This window comes from Erinaceus europaeus, chromosome 13, assembly GCF_950295315.1.
Source record: "Erinaceus europaeus chromosome 13, mEriEur2.1, whole genome shotgun sequence".
Lineage (NCBI taxonomy): Eukaryota > Metazoa > Chordata > Mammalia > Eulipotyphla > Erinaceidae > Erinaceus > Erinaceus europaeus.
Genome location: NC_080174.1, coordinates 56591835 through 56619514, shown reverse-complemented (window position 1 = coordinate 56619514; position 27680 = coordinate 56591835). Strand labels below are relative to the sequence as shown.

Below are 27680 nucleotides of genomic sequence, written 5' to 3'. Positions count from 1 at the left end.
GAAGAAACAGAAGAGTGGAAAAGGAGCTTGAAAAAAATTTTTTGGTCGAATGACCCCAAATTCCATATGGCCCTGAGATTCAACACTACTAAAATCCTCGGAGTTTTTCTTCTACATAATCAAAGTGACTCTAGGATAGCTTTGTAGCATGTCCTATATTGGCTAGTTTAGGTTCAGAGATGAATCAGACACCTCTAATATGGAGATTCACAGTCCAGCAGAAGGTGTTCACTTAGTATAGCAGAAAAAAAAGAAAAGGAAAGAAAAAAAAGGCCAGATTGGGATTGGACAGTTGAAAGTTGTACCACTGATTTTTTAATTTATTATTATTATCCAGGGTTATGGCTGAGGCTCAGTGTCTGCACTATTAATCCACTGCTCCTGTGGTCACTTTATTTATTTATTTATTATTATTATTATTTTTTGGATAGGACAGAGAGAAATTGAGAGGGAGAAAGAAAGACACCTGTAGGCCTGCTTCACTGCTCATGAAGCGGCCCCCCTGCAGGTGGGGAGTTGGGGGCTTAAACCAAGATCCTTGTTCAGGTCCTTGGGCTTCACACTGTGAGTGCTTAACCCAGTGCACCACTGCTCAGCCTCCCTGCCACTGAGTCTTTTAATCAAGTTCCTTTGTGATAGAATCAACATCCAGGGAACTTATATTTGTGTATATGTGTGTAGCTTTTCACACATATAAATGCATACTTGTATTTGTCCATGCATTTGTCTGTGCAATCTATAAAAGAAGCCAGAGAATAATTTATGAAAAAGAAAGCAAATCAATCATATGACGCAAAATATACTAAACACAGAGAAAATTAGAAAAATCCCGACTCATTACTAACTTCTTTCATTCACTCATTTATTTATTCAACCAATGTCAGAATTTATGGGATAGCAGCAATGTAAAAGATACCAGATGGTATATGAAAATGAAAAACTAATATTGTGTAAATCCTTTAAATATTGACACCATTTAAATTTCTTTTCAGTTTGCCAAACTATAAAGTCCTCAAAATTAGAGACTTTGCTCATTCTGTGTATTGCAATAGAAAATATTTGTGGAATTGAGCTAATAAAGAAGAAATGGGAATTTCCTTCTTTGGTTTTTCATTGCTATTTTATATCCCACTCTTAAAATGGGAAAGGGTCACAGCTGCAAAGATTCATGCACTTTATCTAGTCTACTGATTTCCAGAATTAAATACAAAAGAACATAACTGAGTAATCAGAGAAAGCTTCCAGTAAGGCAAGGTAATCACAGACTTCCACTGGTCCTAAGGTATCTCCTGTAAAATTAATTAATTAACTAGTTAATTAATTAAAAACAAATGGATCCCTCACCTGGCTATGTAACTTTAAACAATCACTGTACTGTTTCTGGATGCAGTGATTGCTACTCTTTCAAGCAAGTATTCCTTTACCATGATAGTAAAGATGATAGAGCTCAGGGGCTCTCGATAGTGTCCCCTCCTCTGCAATCTATGGTTATAGATTAATTATTTCACATTTAATTTTTATGTTTTAAATTTTCCAGAACAGACACAGGATAACTCTAAGATAGCTAGCTAAGTAGGGTGTGTACAGTGTGCACAGCTGGGGCTCATGGCCAGCACCACATCGGAGAGCTTTTACAGAGGAAAACTCTGGCAATGGTATATATATATCCTGAGGTGTTAAAGCTATGCATGTGCATGACCATGGTAACAAAAGTAAAGGAAATGCTCAAAAAAAAAAAAAAGGAGGTATTTAGCAAATACGTATTGATGTCTTAAAATAAATGTATATCTGTTTTCTGCCAAGCACTCTTCTGGATATTTAAAATACATCAATAAACAAAGAAAATAATTCTACTTTTATACAACTTATATTTTAACAGGAGAAGACAAGCAATAAACATATTTTAAAAGTTAAAATAGAATAGTGACTATGAACAACAAAAAAGCAGAGCAGATGAAAGGGATCAAGTGAACTGGAGTGGAAGTTCTTTTAAGTTTTAAATAACTTGACTGAGGTAGATGCTATTGAGCAGAAATCTGAGCACAGACTTGAGGAGGTGAGGGAGTGGCTACATATTCTTCTGAGGGAAGAGCTTTCCAAATAAAGGAAATAGCATATGCAAAAGCCTGGCAGCAGGAGTGTGTCTGACACATTTGTAGAAGGAATAGCAAGGCAGCTAGTGCAACTAGATTGCTAGGAGCAAGGGGAAACAAAGTAAGAAATGAGGTAAGGAGAGGTTTGACAAGATCTGACTTTGTCTGAAAGAGTAGTGCAGAGCTCTGTATGGAACAGATTATTGGGAGTGAAAAGTTTAAATGAGAAGGACTAGCAGTAAGAAAGATAGTGCTAGCTCAGACCAGTTCAGTAACATTCATAAGACATCCATATGGCCTCTGGCTCTCTAACAGTCTAAAGACATGCTATCTACACATCAAAAAATTCAACTCAAGGAGTCGGGTGGTAGCGCAGCAGGTTAAGTGCACATTGTGGGAAGCACAAGGACCAGCTTACATATCCCGGTTTCAGCCCCTGGCTCCCCACCTGCAAGAGAGTCATTTCACAAGAGGTGAAACAGGTCTGCAGTTGTCTGTCTTTCTCTCCCCCTCTATGTCTTCCCCTTCTCTCTCCATTTCTCTCTGTCCTATCTAACGACAACAACATCGATAATAACTACAAAAAAAAAAAAAAAAAAAAAAACAAGGGTGACAAAGGGGAAAAAAAAAAAAAGAAAAAGTTCAACTCAGCTCAAGCTGTTCCTAACCTGATATTATAGCTTCATTTTCTATCACTGGACACAAGCTCTGCTCATTTTTTATTTGTCATTTATACTGATTTTTAAAATTATGAGCTGAGAGGGGTATAATTCCACACCATTCCCACCACCCAAGTTCTATGTCCCCATTTCCTCACTGGAAACTGCAGTTGTTTTTTCAAGGTCACAGATATGGATTGACTATTATTTCTATAATAACCTATATTTATATATATTTGCCCAGTTTTTCTATGGTCAGTCTTTCTCTTCCTCTCTAAGTCATGCCTATACCTACTGCCACTTCTGTATATCTTTCCTTTCCCCCTCATCTCTCTCAGAAGCCTGATGGAATTAGGTTTCAAAGACCTCTAGTAATCTTCCCCTCTGGGAGTATGGACCAAAATTCTTTATGGGGTTCAGAAGGTGGGGGCTCTGACTTCTGTAGTTGCTTCTCCACTGGACATAGCAATTGCCAGGTCAACTCATACCCCAAGCCTGTTTCTATTCTTCCCTACTCGGGTAGGGCTCAGGAGAGGTGAGGTTCTGGAACACATTGGTGAGGTTTTCTTCCCAGGGAAGTCAGGATGGAATCATAGTAGCATCTGAGAGTTGGTGGCAGAGAGGCAGGACAAAACTACCACACAACACAAATCAAATTGTTCATTATTTTGTTGGCACACCATATTTTCTCAGGTCTTTGAAGTACCATTATTTTTGATTGGATGCCAATGTACATGTTTTTCAAAGCTCACATATTATAATTTCATTCAGAAATAAACACAAATGTCACATTTTAAAAGTTCTCCCTAGCATTCTAAGCAGACCTGGATACCTCTTTGTTTTCTAGCATACTGTGCATATTAAATATGTCTTGGATATTTATTACAGTTACTCAAAGTTGGCAAATTCTTTAAAAAGTCATTTCCTTCACTATATTTTTAAATTAGTTAATTAATAATTTTACTAAGCACAGATAATAAGTTAAAAGAACAAGAAAACACAACAAAAAAGGAAAACTACACACCAATATCTCTGATAAACACAGATGTCAAAATATTAAACAAGATCTTGGCAAACCGGATACAGCAACATATCAAAAAGATTGTTCATCATGATGAAGTGGGATTCATCCCAGGAATGCAAGGTTGGTTCAATATCCGGAAGTCAATCAATGTCATTCACCACATCAATAAAAGCAAAGCCAAAAACCATACGATTATCTCAATAGATGCAGAGAAAGCCTTTGAAAAATCCAACACCCATTCATGCTCAAAACTCTACAAAAAATAGGAATAGATGGGAAATTCCTCAAGATAGTGGAATCTATATATAGCAAACCTACAGCCAACATCATACTCAATGGACATAAGCTGAAAGCATTACCCCTCAGATCGGGGACTAGACAGGGCTGTCCACTGTCACCATTACTCTTCAACATAGTACTGGAAGTTCTTGCCATAGCAATCAGGCAAGAGAAAGAAATCAAAGGAATACAGATTGGAAGGGAAGAAGTCAAGCTCTCACTGTTTGCAGATGATATGATAGTATACATAGAAAAACCTAAAGAATCCAGCAGAAAACTACTGGAAGTTATTAGGCAATATAGCAAGGTGTCAGGCTACAAAATCAATTTACAAAAATCAGTGGCATTTCTTTATGAAAACACTGAATCTGAAGAAGAAGACATCCAGAAATCACTCCCATTTACTGTTTCAGCAAAATCAATCAAATACCTAGGAATAAAGTTGACCAAAGAAGTGAAAGAATTGTATACTGAAAACTATGAGTCACTACTCAAGGGAATAAAAAATGATAGCAAGAAATGGAAAGACATCCCATGCTCATGGATTGGAAGAATAAATATCAACAAAATGAATATTCTCCCCAGAGCCATATACAAATTTAATGCAATACCCATCAAAGTTCCACCAAGCTTCTTTAAGAGAATAGAACAAACACTACAATCACTTATCTGGAACCTGAAAACACCTAGAATTTCCAAAACCATGTTGAGGAAAAGAAACTGGAATGGAGGCATCACACTCCCAGATCTCAAACTATATTATGAAGCCATCATCATCAAAACTGCATGGTACTGGAACAAAAATAGGCACACAGACCAGTGGAACAGAATTGAAAGCTCAGAAATAAATCCCCACACCTATGGACATCTAATCTTTGATAAGGGGGCCCAAAGGATTAAATGGAAGGAGGCTCTCTTCAATAAATGGTGCTGGGAAAACTGGGTTGAAACATGCAGAAGAATGAAATTGAATCACTTTATCTCACCAGAAATAAAAATCAACTCCAAATGGATCAAAGACCTGGATGTTAGACCAGAAACAATCAAATACCTAGAGGAAAACATTGGTAAAACACTTTCCCACCTACACCTCAAGGACATCTTTGATGAATCAAACCCAATTGCAAGGAAGACTAAAGCAGAAACAAACAAATGGGACTACATCAAATTGAAAAGCTTCTGCACATCCAAAGAAACTATTAAACAAACAAAGAGACCCCTCACAGAATGGGAGAAGATCTTCACATGCCATACATCAGAAAAGAAACTAATCACCAAAATATTTAAAGAGCTCAGCAGACTTAGCACCCAAAAAGCAAATGACCCCATCCAAAAATGGGCAGAGGATATGAACAAAACATTCACCTCAGAGGAGATCCAAAAGGCTAACAAACATATGAAAAACTGCTCTAGGTCACTGATTGTCAGAGAAATGCAAATTAAGACAACATTGAGATACAACCTTACTCCTGTAAGAATGGCATACATCAAAAAGGACCGCAGCAACAAATTCTGGAGAGGCTGTGGGGACAGAGGAACCCTCTTGCATTGCTGGTGGGAATGTAAATTGGTCCAGCCTCTCTGGAGAGCAGTCTGGAAAACACTCAGAAGGCTAGACATGGACCTTCCATATGATCCAGTAATTCCTCTCCTGGGGTTATACCCCAAGGACTCCATAACACCCAACCACAAAGAGGTACATACTCCTATGCTCATAGCAGCACAATTCATAATAGCTAAAACCTGGAAGCAACCCAGGTGCCCAACAACAGATGAGTGGCTGAGAAAGTTGTGGTATATATACACAATGGAATACTATACAGCTATCAAGAACAATGAATCCACCTTCTCTGACCCATCTTGGACAGAGCTAGAAGGAATTATGTTAAGTGAGCTAAGACAGAATGATAAAGATGAGTATGGAATGATCCCACTCATCAACAGAAGTTGAGAAAGAATATCTGAAAGGGGGGAGTCGGGCTGTAGCGCAGCGGGTTAAGCGCAGGTGGCGCAAAGCACAAGGACCGGCATAAGGATCCCGGTTCGAACCCCGGCTCCCCACCTGCAGGGGAGTCGCTTCACAAGCGGTGAAGCAGGTCTGTAGGTGTCTATCTTTCTCTCCTCCTCTCTGTCTTCCCCTCCTCTCTACATTTCTCTCTGTCCTATCCAACAATGACGACAATAACAATAATAACTACAACAATAAAACAAGGGCAACAAAAGGGAATAAATAAATAATAAAATATTAAAAAAAAAAAAAAGAATATCTGAAAGGGAAACTAAAAGCAGGATCTGACCAAATTAAAAGTAGGGCACCAAAGTCAAAACCCTGTGGTGAGGGGTAGACATGTGGCTTCCTGGGCTGGTGGAGGATGGGGGTGGTGGGTGGGATGGGACACAGTCTTTTGGTGGTGGGAATCGTGTTTATGTACACTCCTAGTAAAATGTAATCATATAAATCACTAGTTAATTAATATGAGAGGGGAAAAATTAATTGTATGTCTCAAAGTTTTTAAAACACAGACTCAGTCTTCTTAATATGTAGGCTGTGTATTTGATATGCAGACTCTCTCAAAAGCCTAGAACGAGTAGATCAGAGGCAACTGGTGGCACAGCTCTTTACAAGATACTGGGTACTATACAGCAAACCCTAACAAAAGGACTTTTCAAAGCTAACCCAATTAACAAATAATTTGATGATAACATTAACTATCCATTGTCTTTTTGAACCCTAAGACAGCAGGAACCTCACATCTCCACTATAGAGCCTATATTTCTCCCAGTCCTGGAACCTTAGGATAGGGCCCATTTTCACGCATGCCTCTCCCAATCCATATCAAATAATATTGCATCAGCCGATCATAACCTAATCAACACAACAACTGCCACCTCAACATGCTTCAGCTCAGACTGTGTCCAGAGAGAGACTTCAGGTGTGGAATGACAACCCTCCAGCTTCATTACTCGGGTGAGACTTTTCCTTTCATAGCATTCTCTAATTCCATCCCAGGTGGATCACTTTCTAACAAAGTCCCAAAACCTAGATATACACCAGGTTCTGTGAGAGAGAGCATATGTTCACATGTATCCATAAACAAGTGCAAAATATATACCTGAAAGCAGAAGTACACTAGAGTTTGCAGTGAGCACCCCTTCCCCAACACTTCCTCTCCACTATTCCAACCTTTGTGTCCATGATTGCTCAACAATTTGTTTGGCTTTGTATGTTAACTCTCTTTTCAGCCACCAGGTTCCAGATGCTATCAGGATGCCGGCCAGGCTTCCCGGGTTTGAAGACACCACCAATGTGTCCTGGAGCACCGCTTCCCCAGAGATCCACCCTACTAGGGAAAGAGAGAGGCAGACTGGGAGTATGGACCGACTAGTCAACGTCCATGTTCAGCGGGGAAGCAATTACAGAAACTAGACCTTCCACCTTTTGCAACCCACAATGACCCTGCGTCCATGCTCCCAGAGGGATAGAAAATGGGAAAGCTATCATGGGAGGCGATGGAATATGGAGATTGGGTGGTGGGAATTGTATGTAGTTCTACCCCTTCTACCCTATGGTTTTGCTAATTTATCCTTTCTTAAATAAAAAATAAATTTTAAAAAAAGATAATATTAGATCCATTTTACATCAGAGGAACGCATAAAATATTTAATCAAAAATATTTAATCATCCAACAAGTGGCATGATCTGGTTCAAAAAACTGGCTCCAGATAGTGATTAAAACAAAAATAGGAGAGGGTATAAGAGTTAGCTCACCTGCTAGAGTGCACACTTTACTATGAGGACCACAGTTCAAACTCCCAATCACCACACAGAGATACCTGCTTGATAAAAGGCTTCAAGAATAATAGAGCAGTGCTGTGTGTCTCTCCTTTTCTCTCTACCTCTTTGTCATTATCCATCTTCAAAATAAAAAAGGAAGTTTACTAGAAACAGTGAAATTATACAGGCACAGAACCTCAACCATAATCCTAGTGGTACAAAAAACAAGAAGAGGAGGCAGCAGGCAGAAGAAGTAGAGAAGGACGGGCAGTGGGAGAACAGGGCAGCATTTGTAATCAAATGCAGGATGCAGGAGAGACTTAACTTTGTGGTAGTAGTAATATGTAGACATCTGTCATGAGGAGCTAAGAAATATACTCTTGGTCAACAACCATTCCATAAGCTTCCATTTCTCCATAAAATGTAAAAAAAAAAAAAAAAAAAAAAAAAAAAAACAGGATGCAGGAGAAGAGAGGCAACATAGCTCACTCTGGTAGGCACTTGTTTTTCTGTGTGTGACCTAGATTTGAACCAAGTTCTTACTGCACTGGGGAGAGTGATATGGTTTCTTTGCCTTTCCCCCTTTGTCTCTGTCTATCCTTTTCTGTCTGAGAAAGATCTGAGAGTGATGCAACCTCAGTGACAACAAAAAAGGAGGAAGAAGAGGAAGAGGAGGAAGAAGAGGAGGAAGGATAAAGAAAGAAAAAAGGAGGAGAAGGAGGAGGACTGAAGCATTTGTGGGGAAGCAGTTTGACTTTTAGATCTTCCATAGTGACTAAGCTCAAAATACTTAAGAGTATTGTCAGTATGAACTGTAAGACTAAATCCACTTTATCTGTTAATTACTTGAAGGGATAGGAAATGCTTCCTGTACAAAGTTTGACTCTGGAGTCCACAAGAAGGTCTGTCTACTTGATGTTTGCCAGCCTGTGGCATTTTATGCATACTTTTACCAAGCAAGATCTATCTCTAATATATTAACAAGAATAATTCTCTGAAAGGCATAGGGAATTCAGAATCTAACTGTTGTTACCCCAACAGGAGTTTGGGACTATTAGCATACAAATGGCATCACCCTGAAGAGGTATTTGAGAGAAGAGAATGTATAAAAGCAAGGGACTTTGAGTATGTTCCTCTCTTTGGCTGCTGCTTCTTCTCCTGGTCAGAAGTATCTCGGTGGATGGAGGTGCACCGTGGCTACTTCCTCTGGGAACTGAACACTTGTGACACCACTAGCCAGTAAAGTTTTAGACCCATCTACACCCATGAACGACTCTTACTAGAGCTGATAATTGTTTATCTTATGGGACTAAACTTTTGATAACTATACTCAGACCTTATGGACCTAGCATACTCTCAACCCTTGATGATAAGTACTTATTTTGCCTTTTACTAGTTTCACCCCTAATAAACCTTGTATTGTTTAAACCAGTTTGCAGCTCCCCGCTGTGAATCCTTTTATGCACAGCAGCCCCCAGCCCAACCCCTTTTTAAGTTAAATAACAACATCTAACTAATATTTTCAACTCTACATTTGACACAGAATAGGCACATGTGTGCAGGTACACACACACATCCATCATATGCATTACTTATCCATAAGCACACATTCACAATGCCACACATTCCATATGCACACATAAATCTATGCAGAAATGTATCTGTCTCTCCTCTCTCTTCCCTTCTTTCTTTCTCTCTCATCCCTTCTCTCTTTCTCTCTCTTCATCTCTCTCATAGTAAAAAGCACAAGAACCTGTGCAAAGGTCCTGGTTTGGGTCCCCAACTCCCCACCTGCAGGGGAAGCAAGTCTACAGGTCTCTTTCTTTCTCCCTCCTCCTCTTGTCATCTGTCTTTCTCTGTCCTATCCAATAAAAATGGCCACCAGGAGTAGTGGATTCACAGTGCAGACACCAAGCCCCAGTGCTAACTGTGGAAGAATATATATATATATATATATATATATATATATATATATATATATATATATATATATATATATATATAGTTGCCCTGACTTCATATACTGCTGACAGGAATACAAATTGGTGCAGCCACTCTGGAAAACAACATGGCATTTTCTAACTTTTTTATAATGGTTTTATTGAGTAATGACAGCCAGAAATCAAGAAAGCAGAAGACCACAGAGAGGGAGAGAGACAGAGACACCTGAAAGACTGCTTCATCACTCACAAAGCTTTCCCCCTGTAGGTGGAGACTTGGGGCTTGAACGTATGCATTTCAATATGTACACTCAACCAAGTGTGCCACCACCTGGCCCCACAACATGACATTTTCAAAAGAGTTATCATATAAACAGTATATACTCAAAAGGAAAAGAGTTTTTCACATAAAATTACACAGAGATGTTCATAGAAGTATTAAGCATAATTATTCCATTCAAATGGCCCAAACACAGATTATCTAATGACTGGCCAAATGAAATACAGAATATTCATATGACGCAATATTATTTGGTCATGATAATTAAGTATTGATACATACTATATAGATGAAAGTTTATGCTAAATAAAAGCTAATCACAAAAACCTAACATTATGTGATCATATTTAAACAGAATGTTCAGAACAGGTGATCTTAAAGAGATGAAAAGTAAATTGGTAATTATCTAGCATTGTCGGGATGCGGCATCATCTAAGTTCATTTCCCACGTCTACACTCGACCGGACCTGCCAATATACGCGGGTATCTTCGCCCACCCTGTCCAACGCTTGACGTCTCGTCATCCAATCTGGTCCCCTACGCCTACACTGAACTTCTCTGTTCCAGACTCTTGGAAACAGAGTTGACAGTCAGCTGAGGTAAAGAACAAACACCTCATCACAGACCCCTGCAAGCGTCAACCCGGCTTTGACCTAGCACGTTATGATTGGGCCCTCCTCAATCGCTATCGAACAGGCCATGGCCAGTGTGCCGCTATGTTCCATCGCTGGGGAGCCAGAGATGACCCGAACTGCCCCTGCGGCTACAGACAGACTATGACCCACATAGTCAACGACTGCCACCTCTCCAGATTCAAAGGAGGTCTCGAAAGTTTACATCAGGCTCAACCTGATGCTGTTGACTGGCTACGGAAGAAGGGCAAACGCTAGAAGAAGAAGGAATTGTAGAAAGGGAGTGACTATAATGTGTTCAGGTTTTTACCTGTAGAGTGAAAATGGTGTTCTAAAATTTATCACAATGACAACTGTACAATTCTTAATATCAAGTATTGAACTTTATACTTAAAATGAACTATGTGATGGGTAATTTTATCTTCATAGAGATGATATTAAGATTAAAAAGTTAGGGAGCTGGGAGGTGGTGCAGCGGGTTAAGCTCAGGTGGTGCAAAGTTCAAGGACTATAATGATCCTGGTTCCAGCCTTCCGCTTCCCACCTGCAGGGAATATATATCTCAGCTACTGAGATATATACATACACACACACACACACACACACACACACACACACACACACACACACACACACACACACATATATATATATATATATATATATATATATATATATATATATATATATCAGCTACTGATCTTCACCTCACCTTGGATGGAGCTTGAAGTAATCATGTTAAGTGTGAAAAACCAGAAAGAGAAGGATGAATATGAGATTATCTCACTCATGGGAAGAATTTAAGAAACCAGAACAGTAAAGGGGAAACACAAACTAAAACTTGGACTGGGTTAACATTTATAATGATAATAACCACTGGGAAGAAAGTAGTATTTGCTGTCATATTAATAAGAAACTAAAATCAGGGGCTGGGCAGTGGCACATCCAGTTAACCACACATAGTAATATGAACTAAGAACCCAGTTTAAGCCCCCGATTCCCCACCTGCAGTGGAGATGCTTCCCAAGCAGTGAAGCAGGTCTGCAGGTATCTATTTTTCTCTCTTCTGCTCTATCTCCCTCTCCCCTCTCAATTTCTCTCTGTCCTGTTGAATAAAATGAAGGGGAAAAAGAGGAAAGGATGGACAGCAGGAGCTGGGGCTTAGTAGTGCTGGCATCTAGCCCCAGCAAGAAATCTGGAAGTAGAAAATTAATCAGTTAATTAATTAATTAAAACTAAAACTCAATGATGTGAAGTAAGAAAATACAGGAATAAAATAATCACTATTATTTAGAACTATTTAGCTGAGCAATCTAGTAGCAAGGCCTAAAGAAGGCACCTTGAATTTTCTAATAAAATATTTATTACTTAGGCTTATACACCCTACTTTCCTACCCCTTATTTCACTTCCCTCCATCCCTCTATTTAGTCAACTACACAAAAGAAAGTATGATTAATTTCTTAATCCCCTTTGAGAGCACCAGCATTATTATCATCCCCTAATAATCTTTAGAAGAAACACAGTATACAGTTCACCAAGCGATATATTGGCAAAAAATATTTATCAACTAAAGAACAACTATTGTCTCTATTAGAACCTTTTTTAAAATCATCAAGGAAGTAAATGCAATAAAACTCAAGGTTAGCTTAGTAGTAAGTGTCACTTAGAAAGGAAGAGAAGACAGGACCATAGGAAAACTGGGCAAATATATTTAGATATAGTTATAGAAATAATAGTCAACCCATATCTGAAGTGAATGGAGACAGAAAACTTTGGTGGTGTGGAACTATACTCCTATTATCTTATAATTTTGTAAATCAATATTGTCATGATTATAATATACAAAATAAAAAAAGTTCACTCCAGTTAGATAAGTCAGAATAAAAAGGCCCAGTTTAATCAACTATTAGCCATTTTAACAAATTACCCACACATGTTTATATGTATGTTTTTGTTTTCTTAAATAAATTTTATAATGCCTGAGAACATAGTCTACCTAATTCTTTGTGGAACATCCCATGGTGAACCAGAAAGTATATGGGGACATGTTTCATTCCCATTCTCCCGCAACAGGAACAATCCTACTCTCCATAAACAGCTGCCCAGGTGTCCCCCCCAAAACAACATGATATTATATTTGCTATTGCTTCAGAAAGGCTTTCCTTAAGGGGGCAGGTGGTGGCACACCTTGTTCACTGAACATGTCACCATGCCCAAGGACCCAGGGTCTAACACTACTCTCTCCTTGATACATGCTGACAATCCTTAATGCTACTATCCCAAGATTCTTGTATTTTCTATCCTGTTTTTACCTTAGTAATATGTATCATTATAGCTATACATAATAGGTTATATATGGAGATGTTCATTTATTCTATTTGATCTAGTAGTAGTCTGCATTTCTTGTCTTTTTGCTTTAACACATATATGTTTATGGAAACAATTTTGGAATTTTGCATTAAGGGCCATATTCTCAATATTTATAAAAGTTAAATGAGAATAAAACAGTTACAACTACTTTTTTCATTCTTAAAATAGTAAATGGTTTTATTATCAATTATTAATTCTCTACAGATTGTAGTAAAGCTGATAAGAGTGGCATAATGAATAACACTTTAAATTGGTGTAACAATTCTGAGATTAAAAAAATAGAATTATCATGCTCATGACAACTTTTAATTTTTTAACAATTAAAACAACATGATATTGGAACAAAACTACACGCATACTAAAGGAAAAGAATAGAGTGATCAGCAATAAATATACATATACATGGACAGCTAGTGCAAGACAAGTGTGCCAAGTTTATATTATGGGGAAAAGAAAGCCTCTTCAAGGAAGACTGGGTAATCATATATAAAACAACAAAACTGAACAATCACTTAGTGTGATATAAAAAATTTAACTCAAAATGTATTAAGGACTTAGTTATTAAACCCAACACCATAAAATACAGAGAATAAAACATAGGTTATATACTCTTAGACCTTGATATCAGAGCCTTATTTAGATTTTCAAACCTGTTGATAAAGAAGAAGGTACTGTGCCTCAATAATATATCAGACAAGAGTTTTATATCCAAAACATACACAGAAATCATGAATTAAACAATGAAAAAGCAAGTAACCCACTACAAATTTGGACAAAACGTCTAAATAACGGCTTCCCTAAAGAATACAAACATATGTCTCACATACATATGAAAACACACTCAGCATCATTCATTATTAGGAAAATGCAAACCATAAACACAATGGGATAACATCACACCAGTGAAAATGGACTACATCAAAAAGATTGGAAATGGACGAGCAGCAGATTGCTTTCTCTCCTCTCCTCTCCTCTCCCGGATCAACTAGGAATACCAAAGGAGACCACCCGGACCGAAACAAGACAGGACTAGAATGACCACAGGAACCCAGTAAATCACCCGTGAGTACAAACACGCGTGGCTGGTGACAGAGAGGAGAGAGGGGCCTAAGGAGAGATTAAGTGACTGCTAACAGTCCAGCAGTTTATCAGTGGAAACACCACCTCCAGTCTGCTCCACCAACAAGGGGACAGCTGAAGGGAGGAAAGGACTCCCCAAAGACTCACCAAGTGCAACTCTGAGTCTCCATTGCTACTACCCTCAGAATCTGGAGCAGCAACAGGGAGGGACACCAGGGGACAGAGATCTAACCGGGAAACTCAGAAGAAGACCTATACCTCGGTGGCATAGCTGAGGGGCTGTGAAAGTCTCTTTGCATAACCACTGGATTATCTCTGCCACACCCTGGTTTATCTCTTGGTCAGGAGTCAGTGATTAAGCGAAGAAGCCTATTGATAGTTTAAAAGCCCTCAGGCTCCCATAGCCTACAGGGAAGAAAAAAAAAAGAGGCTTTTAAATCACTGAGCTCCAACTCAGGGATTGAAAAAAAACTGTTAACTTCCACCACGGTAAACCCTTTAATTAAATTACTTAGACACAAGTAAATCCAGGCAATAGTGATCAATAATTTGAAAAGTACTGATAAAGGGAACTCATAACATAATATATAAAATGGTTAAAACAACAAGAAAAAATACTGGAGACTCGAACCAGGACAAGAGTCCAGCTAAAAGTCCTCCAGAGGGTGAAGCACAAAACAACAAGTTCAACATCCAAACATTAGCTAAGGAAATAAAAACAGAAGTGAGTAAAGAATTTGAAAAAATTGTAATCAGAAATGCAGGAACAACAAATGAGAATATGGAAGAAAATTCTAATAATCTCATGGTTATTAGAGAGCTGAAAGCTGAAATCTCTGAGCTAAGAAGGCAACTAGCTGAACAAGCTAAAACAGTATCAGAGCAGGGCAACAAAATAGATGAACTCCAGAAATCAGTAGAGGGCAGAGAGAATAGAATCCATGAGTCTGAAGACAAAATTAGCAAGATTGAGGATGAATTAGAGACAACTAAAAAAGAAGTAAGAGATCTCAAAAAGAGATTAAGAGATGCTGAAAACAACAACAGAGTCCTATGGTATGACTTCAAAAGAAACAATATACGCATTATTGGCTTACCAGAGGAAGAAAGAGAAGGAGAGGAAGAAAGCATTCTCCAGGCCATAATAGCTGAAAATTTCTCTAGTCTAGACAACACCAAAGACATAAAGATTCACGAAGGGCAGAGGGTCCCAAAAAGAATTAACCCAGACTTAAAGACACCAAGACACATCATATTTAGAATGGAAAGGAATAAGGATAAAGAAAGGATCCTCAAGGCTGCAAAAGAAAAACAAAGAGTCACCTACAAAGGAAAACCCATAAGATTAGCAGCAGACTTCTCCATACAAACACTACAAGCCAGAAGAGAATGGCAAGATATCTATCGAGTGCTCAATGAGAAAGGCTTTCAGCCAAGAATACTATATCCTGCTAGATTGTCATTCAGACTAGATGGAGGCATCAAAACCTTCTCAGACAAGCAACAGTTGAAGGAAGCAACCATCACCAAGCCTGCCCTGAAAGAAGTTCTGAAAGGTCTCCTATAAGCAACCAGACCACCACAAATAGGACATATATCAAAACACTCTAAAACTCTACAAGAATGGCGTTAAAATATCTTCAATCTTTGATATCAATAAATGTCAATGGCCTGAATTCACCTATTAAAAGACACAGAGTAGGAAGATGGATCAGAAAACACAACCCAACAATATGTTGTCTACAGGAAACTCACCTAACACAACAAGACAAACACAGACTTAAAGTGAAAGAATGGAAAACTATCATTCAAGCCAATGGCCCACAAAAAAGGGCAGGAACAGCTATTCTCATATCTGACATGATAGACTTTAAAATAGATAAGATTAAAAAAGATAGGAATGGACACTACTTAATGCTCAGAGGATCAGTCAATCAAGAGGACTTAACAATTATTAATATCTATGCACCCAATGAGAAGCCATCTAAATACATCAAGCTCCTACTGAAGGAGCTACAGCAATATATTAACAGTAACACAATCATAGTAGGGGACTTCAACACCCCACTATCTCAACTTGACAGATCATCCAGGAAGAAAATCAGTAAAGACATAAGGGAGCTAAATGAAGAGATAGATAAACTAGAACTATTGGACATTCTCAGAGTCATTCATCCCAAGAAACTGGAATACACATTTTACTCAAATCCACATGGATCATTCTCAAGGATAGACAATATGTTAGGCCACAAAGACAGCATCAGCCAATTCAAGAGCACTGAAATCATCCCAAGCATCTTCTCAGACCACAGTGGAATTAAACTAACACTTAACAATCAACAAAAGATTAGTAACTGTGCCAAAATGTGGAAGCTCAACAGTACAGTTCTTATCAACTTCTGGGTCAAAGAGGAAATCAAGGAAGAAATCAAAATGTTTTGAGAGTTCAATGAAAATGAAGACACAAGCTATCAAAATATTTGGGACACAGTTAAAGCAGTCCTAACAGGGAAGTTCATAGCTATACAAGCACACATTAGGAAACAAGAAAAGGCACATATAAACAGCCTGATTGCACATCTCAAAGACCTAGAAGAAGAACAACAAAGGAATCCTAAAGCAACCAGAAGGACAGAAATCACTAAAGTTAGGGCAGAAATAAATAACATTGAGAATAGGAAAACCATACAAAAGATCAACGAAAGTAAATGTTGGTTCTTCGAAAGAGTAAACAAAATTGACAAACCTTTAGCCAGACTCACAAAACAAAAAAGGGAGAAGACCCAAATAAATCGGATAGTAAATGAAAGAGGAGAAATCACAACAGACCCTGCAGAAATTCAGCATATCATGCGAGGCTTCTATGAACAACTATATGCCACCAAGCTAGAGAACCGGGAAGAAATGAACGATTTCCTAGATACCTACCAACTTCCAAAACTAAGTAAAGAGGAAGTGGATAACATGAACAGGCCCATCACAGCTAATGAAATTGAAACAGTTATGAAAAATTTTCCCAAAAATAAAAGTCCTGGACCAGATAGTTTTACAAATGAATTCTACAAAACTTTCAAAGAAGAACTAACACCTCTACTTTTAAAAGTCTTCCAGAAGATTGAAGACACTGGAATATTCCCTGCCAGCTTCTATGAAGCCAACATCACCCTGATACCAAAAGCAGACAGGGACACAACCAAAAAAGAAAACTACAGACCAAGGTCTCTGATGAACATAGATGCGAAAATATTGAACAAAATTCTAGCCAACCGGATACAGCAGTATATCAAAAAGATTGTTCATCATGACCAAGTGGGGTTTATCCCAGGCATGCAAGGTTGGTTTAATATACGTAAATCAATCAATGTGATCCACCACATCAACAAAAGCAAGACCAAAAACCACATGGTCATATCAACAGATGCAGAGAAAGCCTTTGACAAAATACAACATCCCTTTATGATCAAAACACTACAAAAAATGGGAATAGATGGAAAATTCCTGAAGATAGTGGAGTCTATATATAGCAAACCTACAGCCAACATCATACTCAATGGTGAAAAACTGGAAGCATTTCCCCTCAGATCAGGTAGTAGACAGGGATGCCCACTATCACCATTACTATTCAACATAGTGTTGGAAGTTCTTGCCATAGCAATCAGGCAGGAGCAAGGAATTAAAGGCATACAGATTGGAAGAGAAGAAGTCAAACTCTCCTTATTTGCAGATGACATGATAGTATACATGGAAAAACCTAAGGAATCCAGCAAGAAGCTTTTGGAAATCATCAGGCAATACAGTAATGTGTCAGGCTATAAAATTAACATTCAAAAGTCAGTGGCATTCCTCTATGCAAACACTAACTTAGAAGAAATTGAAATCCAGAAATCAGTTCCATTTTCTATAGCAACAAAAACAATAAAATATCTAGGAGTAAACCTAACCAAAGAAGTGAAAGACTTGAATACTGAAAATTATGAGTCACTACTCAAAGAAATTGAAAAAGACACAAATAGTGGAAAGATATTCCATGTTCATGGGTTGGAAGAATTAACATCATCAAAATGAATATATTACCCAGAGCCATCTACAAATTTAATGCTATCCCCATCAAGATCCCAAGCACATTTTTTAGGAGAATAGAACAAATGCTACAAATGTTTATCTGGAACCAGAAAAGACCTAGAATTGCCAAAACAATCTTGAGAAAAAAGAACAGAACCGGAGTCATCACACTGCCAGATCTCAAACTGTATTATAGGGTCATTGTCATCAAAACTGCTTGGTACTGGAACATGAACAGACACACTGACCAGTAGAATAGAATTGAGAGCCCAGAAATGAGGCCCCACACCTATGGACAGCTAATCTTTGACAAAGGGGCCCAGACTATTACATGGGGAAAGCAGAGTCTCTTCAACAAATGTTGTTGGAAACAATGGGTTGAAACATGCAGAAGAATGAAACTGAATCACTGTATTTCACCAAATACAAAAGTAAATTCCAAGTGGATCAAGGACTTGGATGTTAGGCCAGAAACTATCAGATACTTAGAGGAAAATATTGGAAGAACTTTTTTCCACATAAATTTTAAAGACATTTTCAATGAAACGAATCCAATTACAAGGAAGACTAAGGCAAGTATAAACCTATGGGACTACATCAAATTAAAAAGCTTCTTCACAGTGAAAGAAACCACTATCCAAATCAAGAGACCCCTCACAGAATGGGAGAAGATCTTTACATGCCATACATCAGATAAGAGTTTAATAACCAACATATATAAAGAGCTTGCCAGACTCAACAACAAGACAACAAATAACCCCATCCAAAAATGGGGGGAGGACTTGGACAAAATATTCACCACAGAAGAGATCCAAAAGGCCGAGAAACACATGAAAAAATGCTCCAAGTCTCTGATTGTCAGAGAAATGCAAATCAAGAAAACAATGAGATATCACTTCACTCCTGTGAGAATGTCATACATCAGAAAAGCTAACAGCAGCAAATGCTGGAGAGGGTGTGGGGTCAAAGGAACCCTCCTGCACTGCTGGTGGGAATGTCAATGGGTCCAACCTCTGTGGAGAACAGTCTGGAGAACTGTCAGAAGGCTAGAAATGGACCTACCCTATGACCCTGCAATTCCCCTCCTGGGGATATATCCTAAGGAACCCAACACATCCATCCAAAAAGATCTGTGTACACATATGTTCTTGGCAGCACAATTTGTAATAGCCAAAACCTGGAAGCAACCCAGGTGTCCAACAACAGATGAGTGGCTGAGCAAGTTGTGGTATATATACACAATGGAATACTACTCAGCTGTAAAGAATGGTGACTTCACCGTTTTCAGCCGATCTTGGATGGACCTTGAAAAAATCATGTTGAGTGAAATAAGTCAGAAACAGAAGGATGAATACGGGATGATCTCACTCTCAGGCCGAAGTTGAAAAACAAGATTAGAAAAGAAAACACAAGTCGAACCTGAAATGGAATTGGAGTATTACACCAAAGTAAAAGACTCTGGGGTGGGTGGGTGGGTGGGGAGAATTCAGGTCCATGAAAAATGATGAATGAAATAGTGGGGGTTGTATTGTTAAATGGGAATTTGGGGAATGTTATGCATGTACAAACTATTGTATTTACTGTTGAATGTAAAGCATTAATTTCCCAATAAAGAAATAAATTTAAAAAAAAAAAGATTGGAAATGACGAGTGCTGGAAAGGATATGGAGAAAAAGGAACACTAATAGACAATTGGTGGGATTGCCAACTGTGGAAGATGCAATGGGTAGTCTTTTTCCAGGCTGCTGGAAAGAGTAGCTTCCATACTGTCATGGGGAGTTGAAAGATTGTACTTATGTATCAACAACTATACTGTAAACAATTAACCCCTCCAATAAAGTGGAAAAAATTAACAATACTTTTAAATCTTGCAATACTATACCTCATCATTTACCTGAAGGGTATAAAACATTAACTCAAAAGGATATTTGTAACTCTATATTTATAGCAGTAGTATGAATAAGCAAAATATGAAATAACTCTAAATGCCCATAGGCAGATGACTGGATAAAGATGCTTTGCAATGTATACTCAATTGAATACTACACTTCCATTAAATCATAGGTATTTTGTTAGAGACAAAATAGATAGAACTGTTGATTATGGTAAAGGTCATAAGGAAATGAGAGAAAACTACATGACGGTTTCACTCTTATGTAGAATATAAATAATTAAGCAGAGAACTTTCAAAAATAATCTGTCCCCATAAAATCAGGAACTAGAAAAAGGTGTCACTATAACTCATTACAATTTAAGATGTCTTCACCAGTGCAATTAGGCAAGAAAAAGATAAAATTCATATTCGATAGAAGTTAAACTATCACTTTTTTTTTCTTTTTCAGAACACTGTTCAGCTCTGCCTTATGGTGATGTTGGTAATTAAACCTCAGATCTTTGATGCCTTAGGTATGAAAGGCTTTTGGTGTAATCATTATAACCATTATGCTATCTCCCCAGGCCAAACTATCGCCATTTGTATACCACATGATAATCTACCTAGAGAACCCTCAAAGACTCTAGAACAAATTTAAAATAACAAACTACTGGAAACCAACAATAAAGTCAGTAAAATAGCAGGATATACAATCAACACATAAATCTGTTTATACACAAATAATGAGTCAGAAATAATGGGACTTGAAGGACTCAATCCCATATACATTTGAACAACACAAAATAAAATACCTGGTAGTGCATCTTAAAAAGGAGGTGAAGGGCATTTACAATAAAAATTATAGGATATTTTAAAAAGAAATAGAGGGCAACACAAAAAAATGGAAGGACATTTCTTGTTCAAGGTTTAGAAGAATACTTATCATTAAAATGACTCTCTTACCAAAAGAAATCTATAGATTTAACGTAATCAAAATACCAGCCATATATTTCAAAGAATATGAGAAAAATTAAGAGTTCATGTGAAATTATAAAAAAACATAAATATTTAAGCACTCCTGAGGAAAAGAAGAAAATTGGAGACAAATGATTGGTATCAAATGTCTATAAGAAATTCATACAGTTCAACAACAACAAATGAACAACTCAAACTGATTCTAAGACTCTGAAAACTTCAACTATCTTGTGAAGGCATGGAAAGGGGAAGGAAGGGGGGACTATGAAAAGGAGTATCTGGTGCAATAGAACTGCAAACTTTGGAAACAGGTATGCTTAATCTCAGCACAGACATACTTACAGGTGTAAAACTACATGTCTAAATTTCATAATGGTGTAAACCAATATTAAATAGCTATAAATAAATCAACTTAATTTAAGACCATGCATATCAGGAGCTTAAATATAACAAAACAGAGAGATAACTCAAAGGGTGAGGTGTGTAACTTGTAGTGTTTGTGACCCAGATTCAAACTCAGATGTGAATGTCAAAATGATACAAGGGGAAACTATGGTGCCCCAGAGTCTCTCATTTCTCTTTACATCTATCAGAATAAAAATACATGAAAGTCATACTGGAAGAAGTGAAATTGAACCAGTTGAACCTGTGTGAGGTTTTGCCATAATAGTAATAATAGTGATAATAATAATAATTTTGTCATTTTCAGGGTTTCACCATACTAGCTTGACTTCCTCAGACTCCTCACTCCACAGAATCTGCTCTCAGAATATATAATGTGCCTAAGGAAGAGCTCTCTCTCTCTCTCTCTCTCTCTCTCTCTCTGTATCCAGGAGGGAGGAGAGGGAGCAGGAGAGGGAGAGGGAGGGGGGAGGGGGAGAGGGAGAGAGAGAGAAACTGTAGCACAGAGAAACTCATCCATAAGGTACTGGGGCTCAAACCTGACCACATACATAGCAAGAGTGTTTTATCTATCTTTCGAGCCGAGAAAGGCTTCTCTTATTAGCAGTACACTTCAAATCTTAAATGATATATAGCATACTGAACCGTTTTTAAGCATGTTGAATTCCCCATGATGCAACAACTGTTACCACACTTTAACTGGAGCTACATATTTAATGTCTATCCCAGCAGACTGTGGTTCTAAGAGAACATTAATCATATGTTTCTTACCACTGTTTTGATCTAATGCCTTCGATAATTATTAATGCATTGAAACCACTCAGTAAACATTTTGTGACAAATGGGAGGGAAGAAAGGAATAATGTTCATTTATACAGACCTGAATGAGTCAGAGAAAAATAAATGGTCAGGAAATAAATTGAATAAATACGATACTTAGAACTTCATCTATTTTTTATTTATTTACTCATTTTTGCCACCAGGGTTTTCTGAGGGTCAATGTGTGCATAATGACTCCAGCATCCCTGATGGTCACTTTTTGCCTGCCTGCCTGCCTGCCTGCCTGCCTGCTGCCATCCTTCCTTCTTTCCTTCTTTCCTTCCTTCCTTCCTTCCTTCCTTCCTTCCTTCCTTTCTCTCTCTCTCTTTTCTTCTTTCTTTCTTTCTTTCTTTCTTTCTTTCTTTCTTTCTTTCTTTCTTTCCTTCTTCTTTTCTAATAGAGACAGAGAAGTTTATAATATTTCCCTCTTGCAGTTGGGGATAGAAGGCTTGATCTAGATCCTCACACATGGTAATGTTCACTCTACTAAGTGTGCCACTACTTGGCCCCATAATACTTGAGACTTTTAACAGCATTTGTGCACCTGTATCACATTTTATTATTTACAAATATTTATTTATTTATTTTTTATAGAGACAGAAATTGAAAGGGAAATGGGAACTAGAGGGGGGATTAGAGAGATGCCTGTAGCACTGTTTCACCACTTATGAATCATTCACCATGCAGGTAGGAACCAGGGGCATGAACTCTGGGGTGGGGGGGGGAGAATTCAGGTCAAAATATAGAATTAACCTAAATGCTAATGGACAGAACTAGATAAAGAAGCTGTGAAATATGTATTCAATGGCACACAGCTCTAAATCAACAAGATAAAATTATATTGTTTGGGACATACTGTATTAGAATTGTAGGTGATTAAGATAAGTGAGGTCAGTGGTCCAGATGTGGAACTGTGGAAAAAACATTGGACTCTCAAGCATGAGCTCCTGAGTTAAATCCCTGGCAGCACATGTATCAGAGTGATGTCTGGCTCTTTCTTTCTTTCCTATCTTTCTCATGAATAGGTAAATAAAATCTTAAAAAATAAAAGATAAGTGAGGTCAGTAAATAAATTAAATTGTCTCACTTATATGTGGAATATAAATGACCAAACAAATACAATTACAGGAAAAAAAAAAGGAGAAAAAAAGGATAACCAAATTATACTTTGGGCCTGGTAAGAACCATAGTAATTAAAGGGGCTGGGGGGGAGAGCACAGAACTTTGGTGGAGGGTTCAATGACTTGCATACATAATGTAGGGGTTTAATATTAAGCCACCCACATCCTGTAATCTCATAAAATAACTAATAAGTGAAATTACCAAAAAATCCATTAAAATATTATTAGCTGTATCTTAGATAAAAGGTACAATACATTTTAATAACATATACAGCTGTCATCAAATGCCTGTACTTTAAAAGCCTGAGTTCCAAAGCTCAAAATTTACTGAAAATTGCTAAGCATCATTAGCAGATTAAAGTACAATTCAATATTTGTGATGTGCCAGTTTGCTATAAAAATAGGCATTTGAAGATAATCTCATCAGTCACTAAAATTTGCACAGAGACCAAAACTAGATTAATAATTATTGCATTATTATAATATTTTACATAATGTTAATAATAATAAATGGTATTGCATTTATTGAGCACTTAACAAATATAAGACACTTTTGATTTAAATTCTCATAACTAAATTAGTTCAATTCAATAAGCATTCACTTAACACTGTGTGAAGATGATTTAACACTTGGTTTCTGTATATAAAACTCTATTTTTTATACTTAATGTTTGTTGTATAAATAAATGGATGAGAAAACAAACTAATGGAGAGAGTGGCAGTGTGGGACAATTAAAACACAGGCTCCTCCTCTTACTATCAATGGTCTTGAGGAAGTATTTAATCTCTCCTTTTCTGGATTAAAGCACTGGTGAAGTAACATTGTTTTATAGCATTGTAAAAATTTCAGATGTACAATCTAAGTGGCCATCAATAAATTCAATTTCAGAATCCATATATACTACCTACATCAAGATCACAACCAAAAGTCTAGTTTCCTTTCACTACCATACAGTTGTCGCTCTTTAGGAGTTTTATCCAACCTCCAGCCCTCTTTTTCTTCTTTACCATCTTTTCCTCTGTAAACAGCAACCTGTTCTCTGAATCTAAGTTTGGTTTTGCTTGTTCATTTTCTTTATCTTACATATGTAAGTGCAACCATAAGCATATTTGACTTTTAAATTTTATTTATTCTCGTTCAGCATACTATCTATCCTTAAGGTCATACATGTTGAAAATAATGACTTCATATTTCTTTATAACTCAATAATATTGCACTGTATATACACCTCATCTTCTTTACTCCTTAAGGTGTTGATGAGTATTTAGGTTGTTTCCATATATTGACTATTAAAACTAATGTTGCAACCAAGATTTCCAATGACAATGTTGAGGATATTACCATATATAATTTTTTCTTTGTATTTTATTGTCTTGGGTCTTACATTCAAGTCTACTCTATTTTGATGTATGTATTGTGTATGACATAAATTGTGTACTGGTTTCATTATTTTGCATCTTTCTCAGCACTATTTACTAAAGAGACTCTCCTTACTCCTTGTATACTCTTGGCTCTTTTGTACTATACTAGTTGTCCATATGTGAGTGTGTATGTGTCTGGATTATTCCATTTTCTGTAGTGTCTATTTTTATTATGATACTGTAGTGCTTTATTTTAATCAAAATACTATATCATAGTTTTGCAGTGTTAATCCAGGGAGCATGACACTTCCTTTTTTTTTTTTCTTTTGATCTCAAGACTTCTTTGGCATGTCAAAGTTGTGTATGAATTTCATATTATATGAATTTTTCTATTTCTACTTCTATAAAGTCTGACACTAAGATTTTTCATAGGGATTTCACTAAATATGTAAAATTAGCATCAGTTTTCTCTTTGATAACAGGAATATTTAAAATACCACTTGTAAAATACTATGGAGTTAGGAACAACAAACATTAAACATCTGACAAAAACTGGGCTCTAGATAAGAGAAAAAGCTATTATTAATATTGTAATTAATGCCACAGTAAGTAACACTTTCCAGCTGCCCTCATTTTCACTATAGTTATAAGGCAAACAGAAGTTTAACATTCACAAAAATCTACAACATCTTTAGGAAAAAAAAAACCTCCAAAAATTGGAAAGCAAGGAATGTTTCTATACTGTAGTTCCTAGTACCCTCTAAGCTTACTGCACATCTAATCTCAGAGAGAGAGAAATTTTAATGTAACTTCCAAACATACAATAATAAAAGGTAAACAGAAAAAGAACTTTATCAACAATACCTTTCTGATAATAAAATGTTAATCATTACTAATATTGGGTTGGGTGATAGCTCACTAAGATAGTGTGCTGATTTGACGTAAGGACCATCCACATCTAAGCTGTGCTGCCATCATATTGAAGGAAGTGTTGGTGCTGTGGTATCCTCATCTATCTATCATTGTATCTATGTTTCTATCTATATCTGTCTATCTATCATCTATCTACCTACCTACTTACCTACCTACCTACCTATCATCTATCAATCTATCCATCACCTATTATCTATCTATCTAAAAATAAGTAAATAAATTAAAAACAAAACAAGTATGATGTCATTTGCTCCATTCCAATATCCTTAAAGAACAGAGCACAGAGCCCATTCAGAGAAAAAAAACCTATTTCACTCTTTGTTGTGTCTGTGAATGAATCTAAACACCAATCAGTCAGCAGGGAACTTGAATCCTGGGACAAATTCTTTAACCAGAAGTTAGTCCCATTCTGTGGGTCACTTACCATTTTGGTCTGCTGGTAGACTTCACCATAGGAGCCATCCCATCTCTATAAAGACTCTTGGTCTTGCTGAAATTAACTATGTTGAAAATGACTCTCTGAAAAAAAAGAAGAAAGATAATTTATCAGAATATTGAATTATGCAAGTTGCTATTTGCTCTTGACTAGGGTTGTAAACAATAAGAATACACTAGTCATAATTGTATAGTGAAGATAAAAAGTTCTTGTAGAAATTCAAGGAACTTGTGCTAGCTTAGCACAGGAATTAAGAGCATAGGCTCTGAAAACTAGAAAATATATTAATTACACCATGCCATTTTGAAACTGTATGATTTTGCAGAGATAATAAATCTTTCTGTGCTTAACTTTTTCCATCTGAAAATGAGGATAACAGTACCTAGGGTATATGAAGAAAAGAATATATGTACAGTTTTGGACACACACTTGGTTCATAGTGATTGCCATAAATCTTGTTTTAGCTATAATAATTGTGAGTTTCTCTGTGCTGATCTGGAATTTGCATGGAAATAGATAATATAATCATTAAAGTAACAGTAATAGATATGAAGTTTAACAAAACTAAAGGTGATAAGCAATTGCAACACTGTAGCTCTAAAACATTCTGCAACTGTTTGGCACCGCTTTGACTAGAATAACGGATATATGTCCTCTTCAGCAACCACTTTATTTTCCTCTGCTAGGAGTAATGGGTACAGGGCTCAACTTCAGCATCACTATCAATCTATTGGGTATAACTGCTTGAATAAGTCTCTTCCCTACTTGGGTCATACCAATAAAATAGGAATGGATGTGTTCGTTTCCAAGAGAGAGTATTATTAAAAGTACCTTGCTTTTGTTGAGGAAAAAAAATTATTCTCAGGAAGTAGAGACTGGGGAAAGGAAGAAAATTGAAGTTAAAAAAAAAAAAACTAAATTACCAATTAAACTGTATAAATGAGAGTAAGTTTAGAATACTTAGAAAAAAGGATGCACTTTCAAGAAGTTAGTTTTTCTAACCAGAAACAGTGAAGAGATTAATTATTTAAAATGCATGTATTATTTCATTGAACAAATACATTATGTGAGATGCAAAATGTCACATGGTGGTAATTTTATAAATTGAATATATAGTTTGTTTTTGCAATTTAGGTGTCACTCTCTGCCTTAACCTGGCTTTTAAATTCTATTCTCTACTTCTCAGATGCCATCCTTCCAGACAGTATTTTTAGTCTACCTCCATATTAGCTATCAAACTCAAGCAAATATTAAAGTTGTGGACTCCTAGGAACATACATAAAACAGACACCCTAACCTGTTTCCACCCTAGGGTCCCTATTCTAATTGGTGTAATTCTTACTCTCTATTTTCTATTTATTAAACATTTTGTCCTGATTTATATCTTACTGCCTTTCAGGCACCAGGCTGAAGAGGCGACCATAATCCCATCTTAACTTCCTTAGACAGATAACTTTACCAACATGTCCTGAACCTCACCTCTCCAGATCCCTACCCTGCTAAGGATAGAGGCAGGCTAGGAGTGTGGACACACCAGCCAATGTTCATGTCCAGTAGAGAAGCA

At 37.0% G+C, this 27680-nt stretch overlaps 1 protein-coding gene across 2 annotated transcripts in view; it reads right to left on the bottom strand.

The window, feature by feature from the left end:
- The window catches only part of AGBL4 (AGBL carboxypeptidase 4), a 1508442-nt gene that overhangs the window by 894578 nt on the left and 586184 nt on the right, over positions 1-27680 (bottom strand). For both annotated transcript variants that reach the window (XM_060205929.1, XM_060205928.1), the window contains exon 4: positions 26105-26199. In XM_060205929.1, the coding sequence (XP_060061912.1) occupies positions 26105-26199 (95 nt within the window). The remainder of the gene's footprint in view (positions 1-26104; positions 26200-27680) is intronic.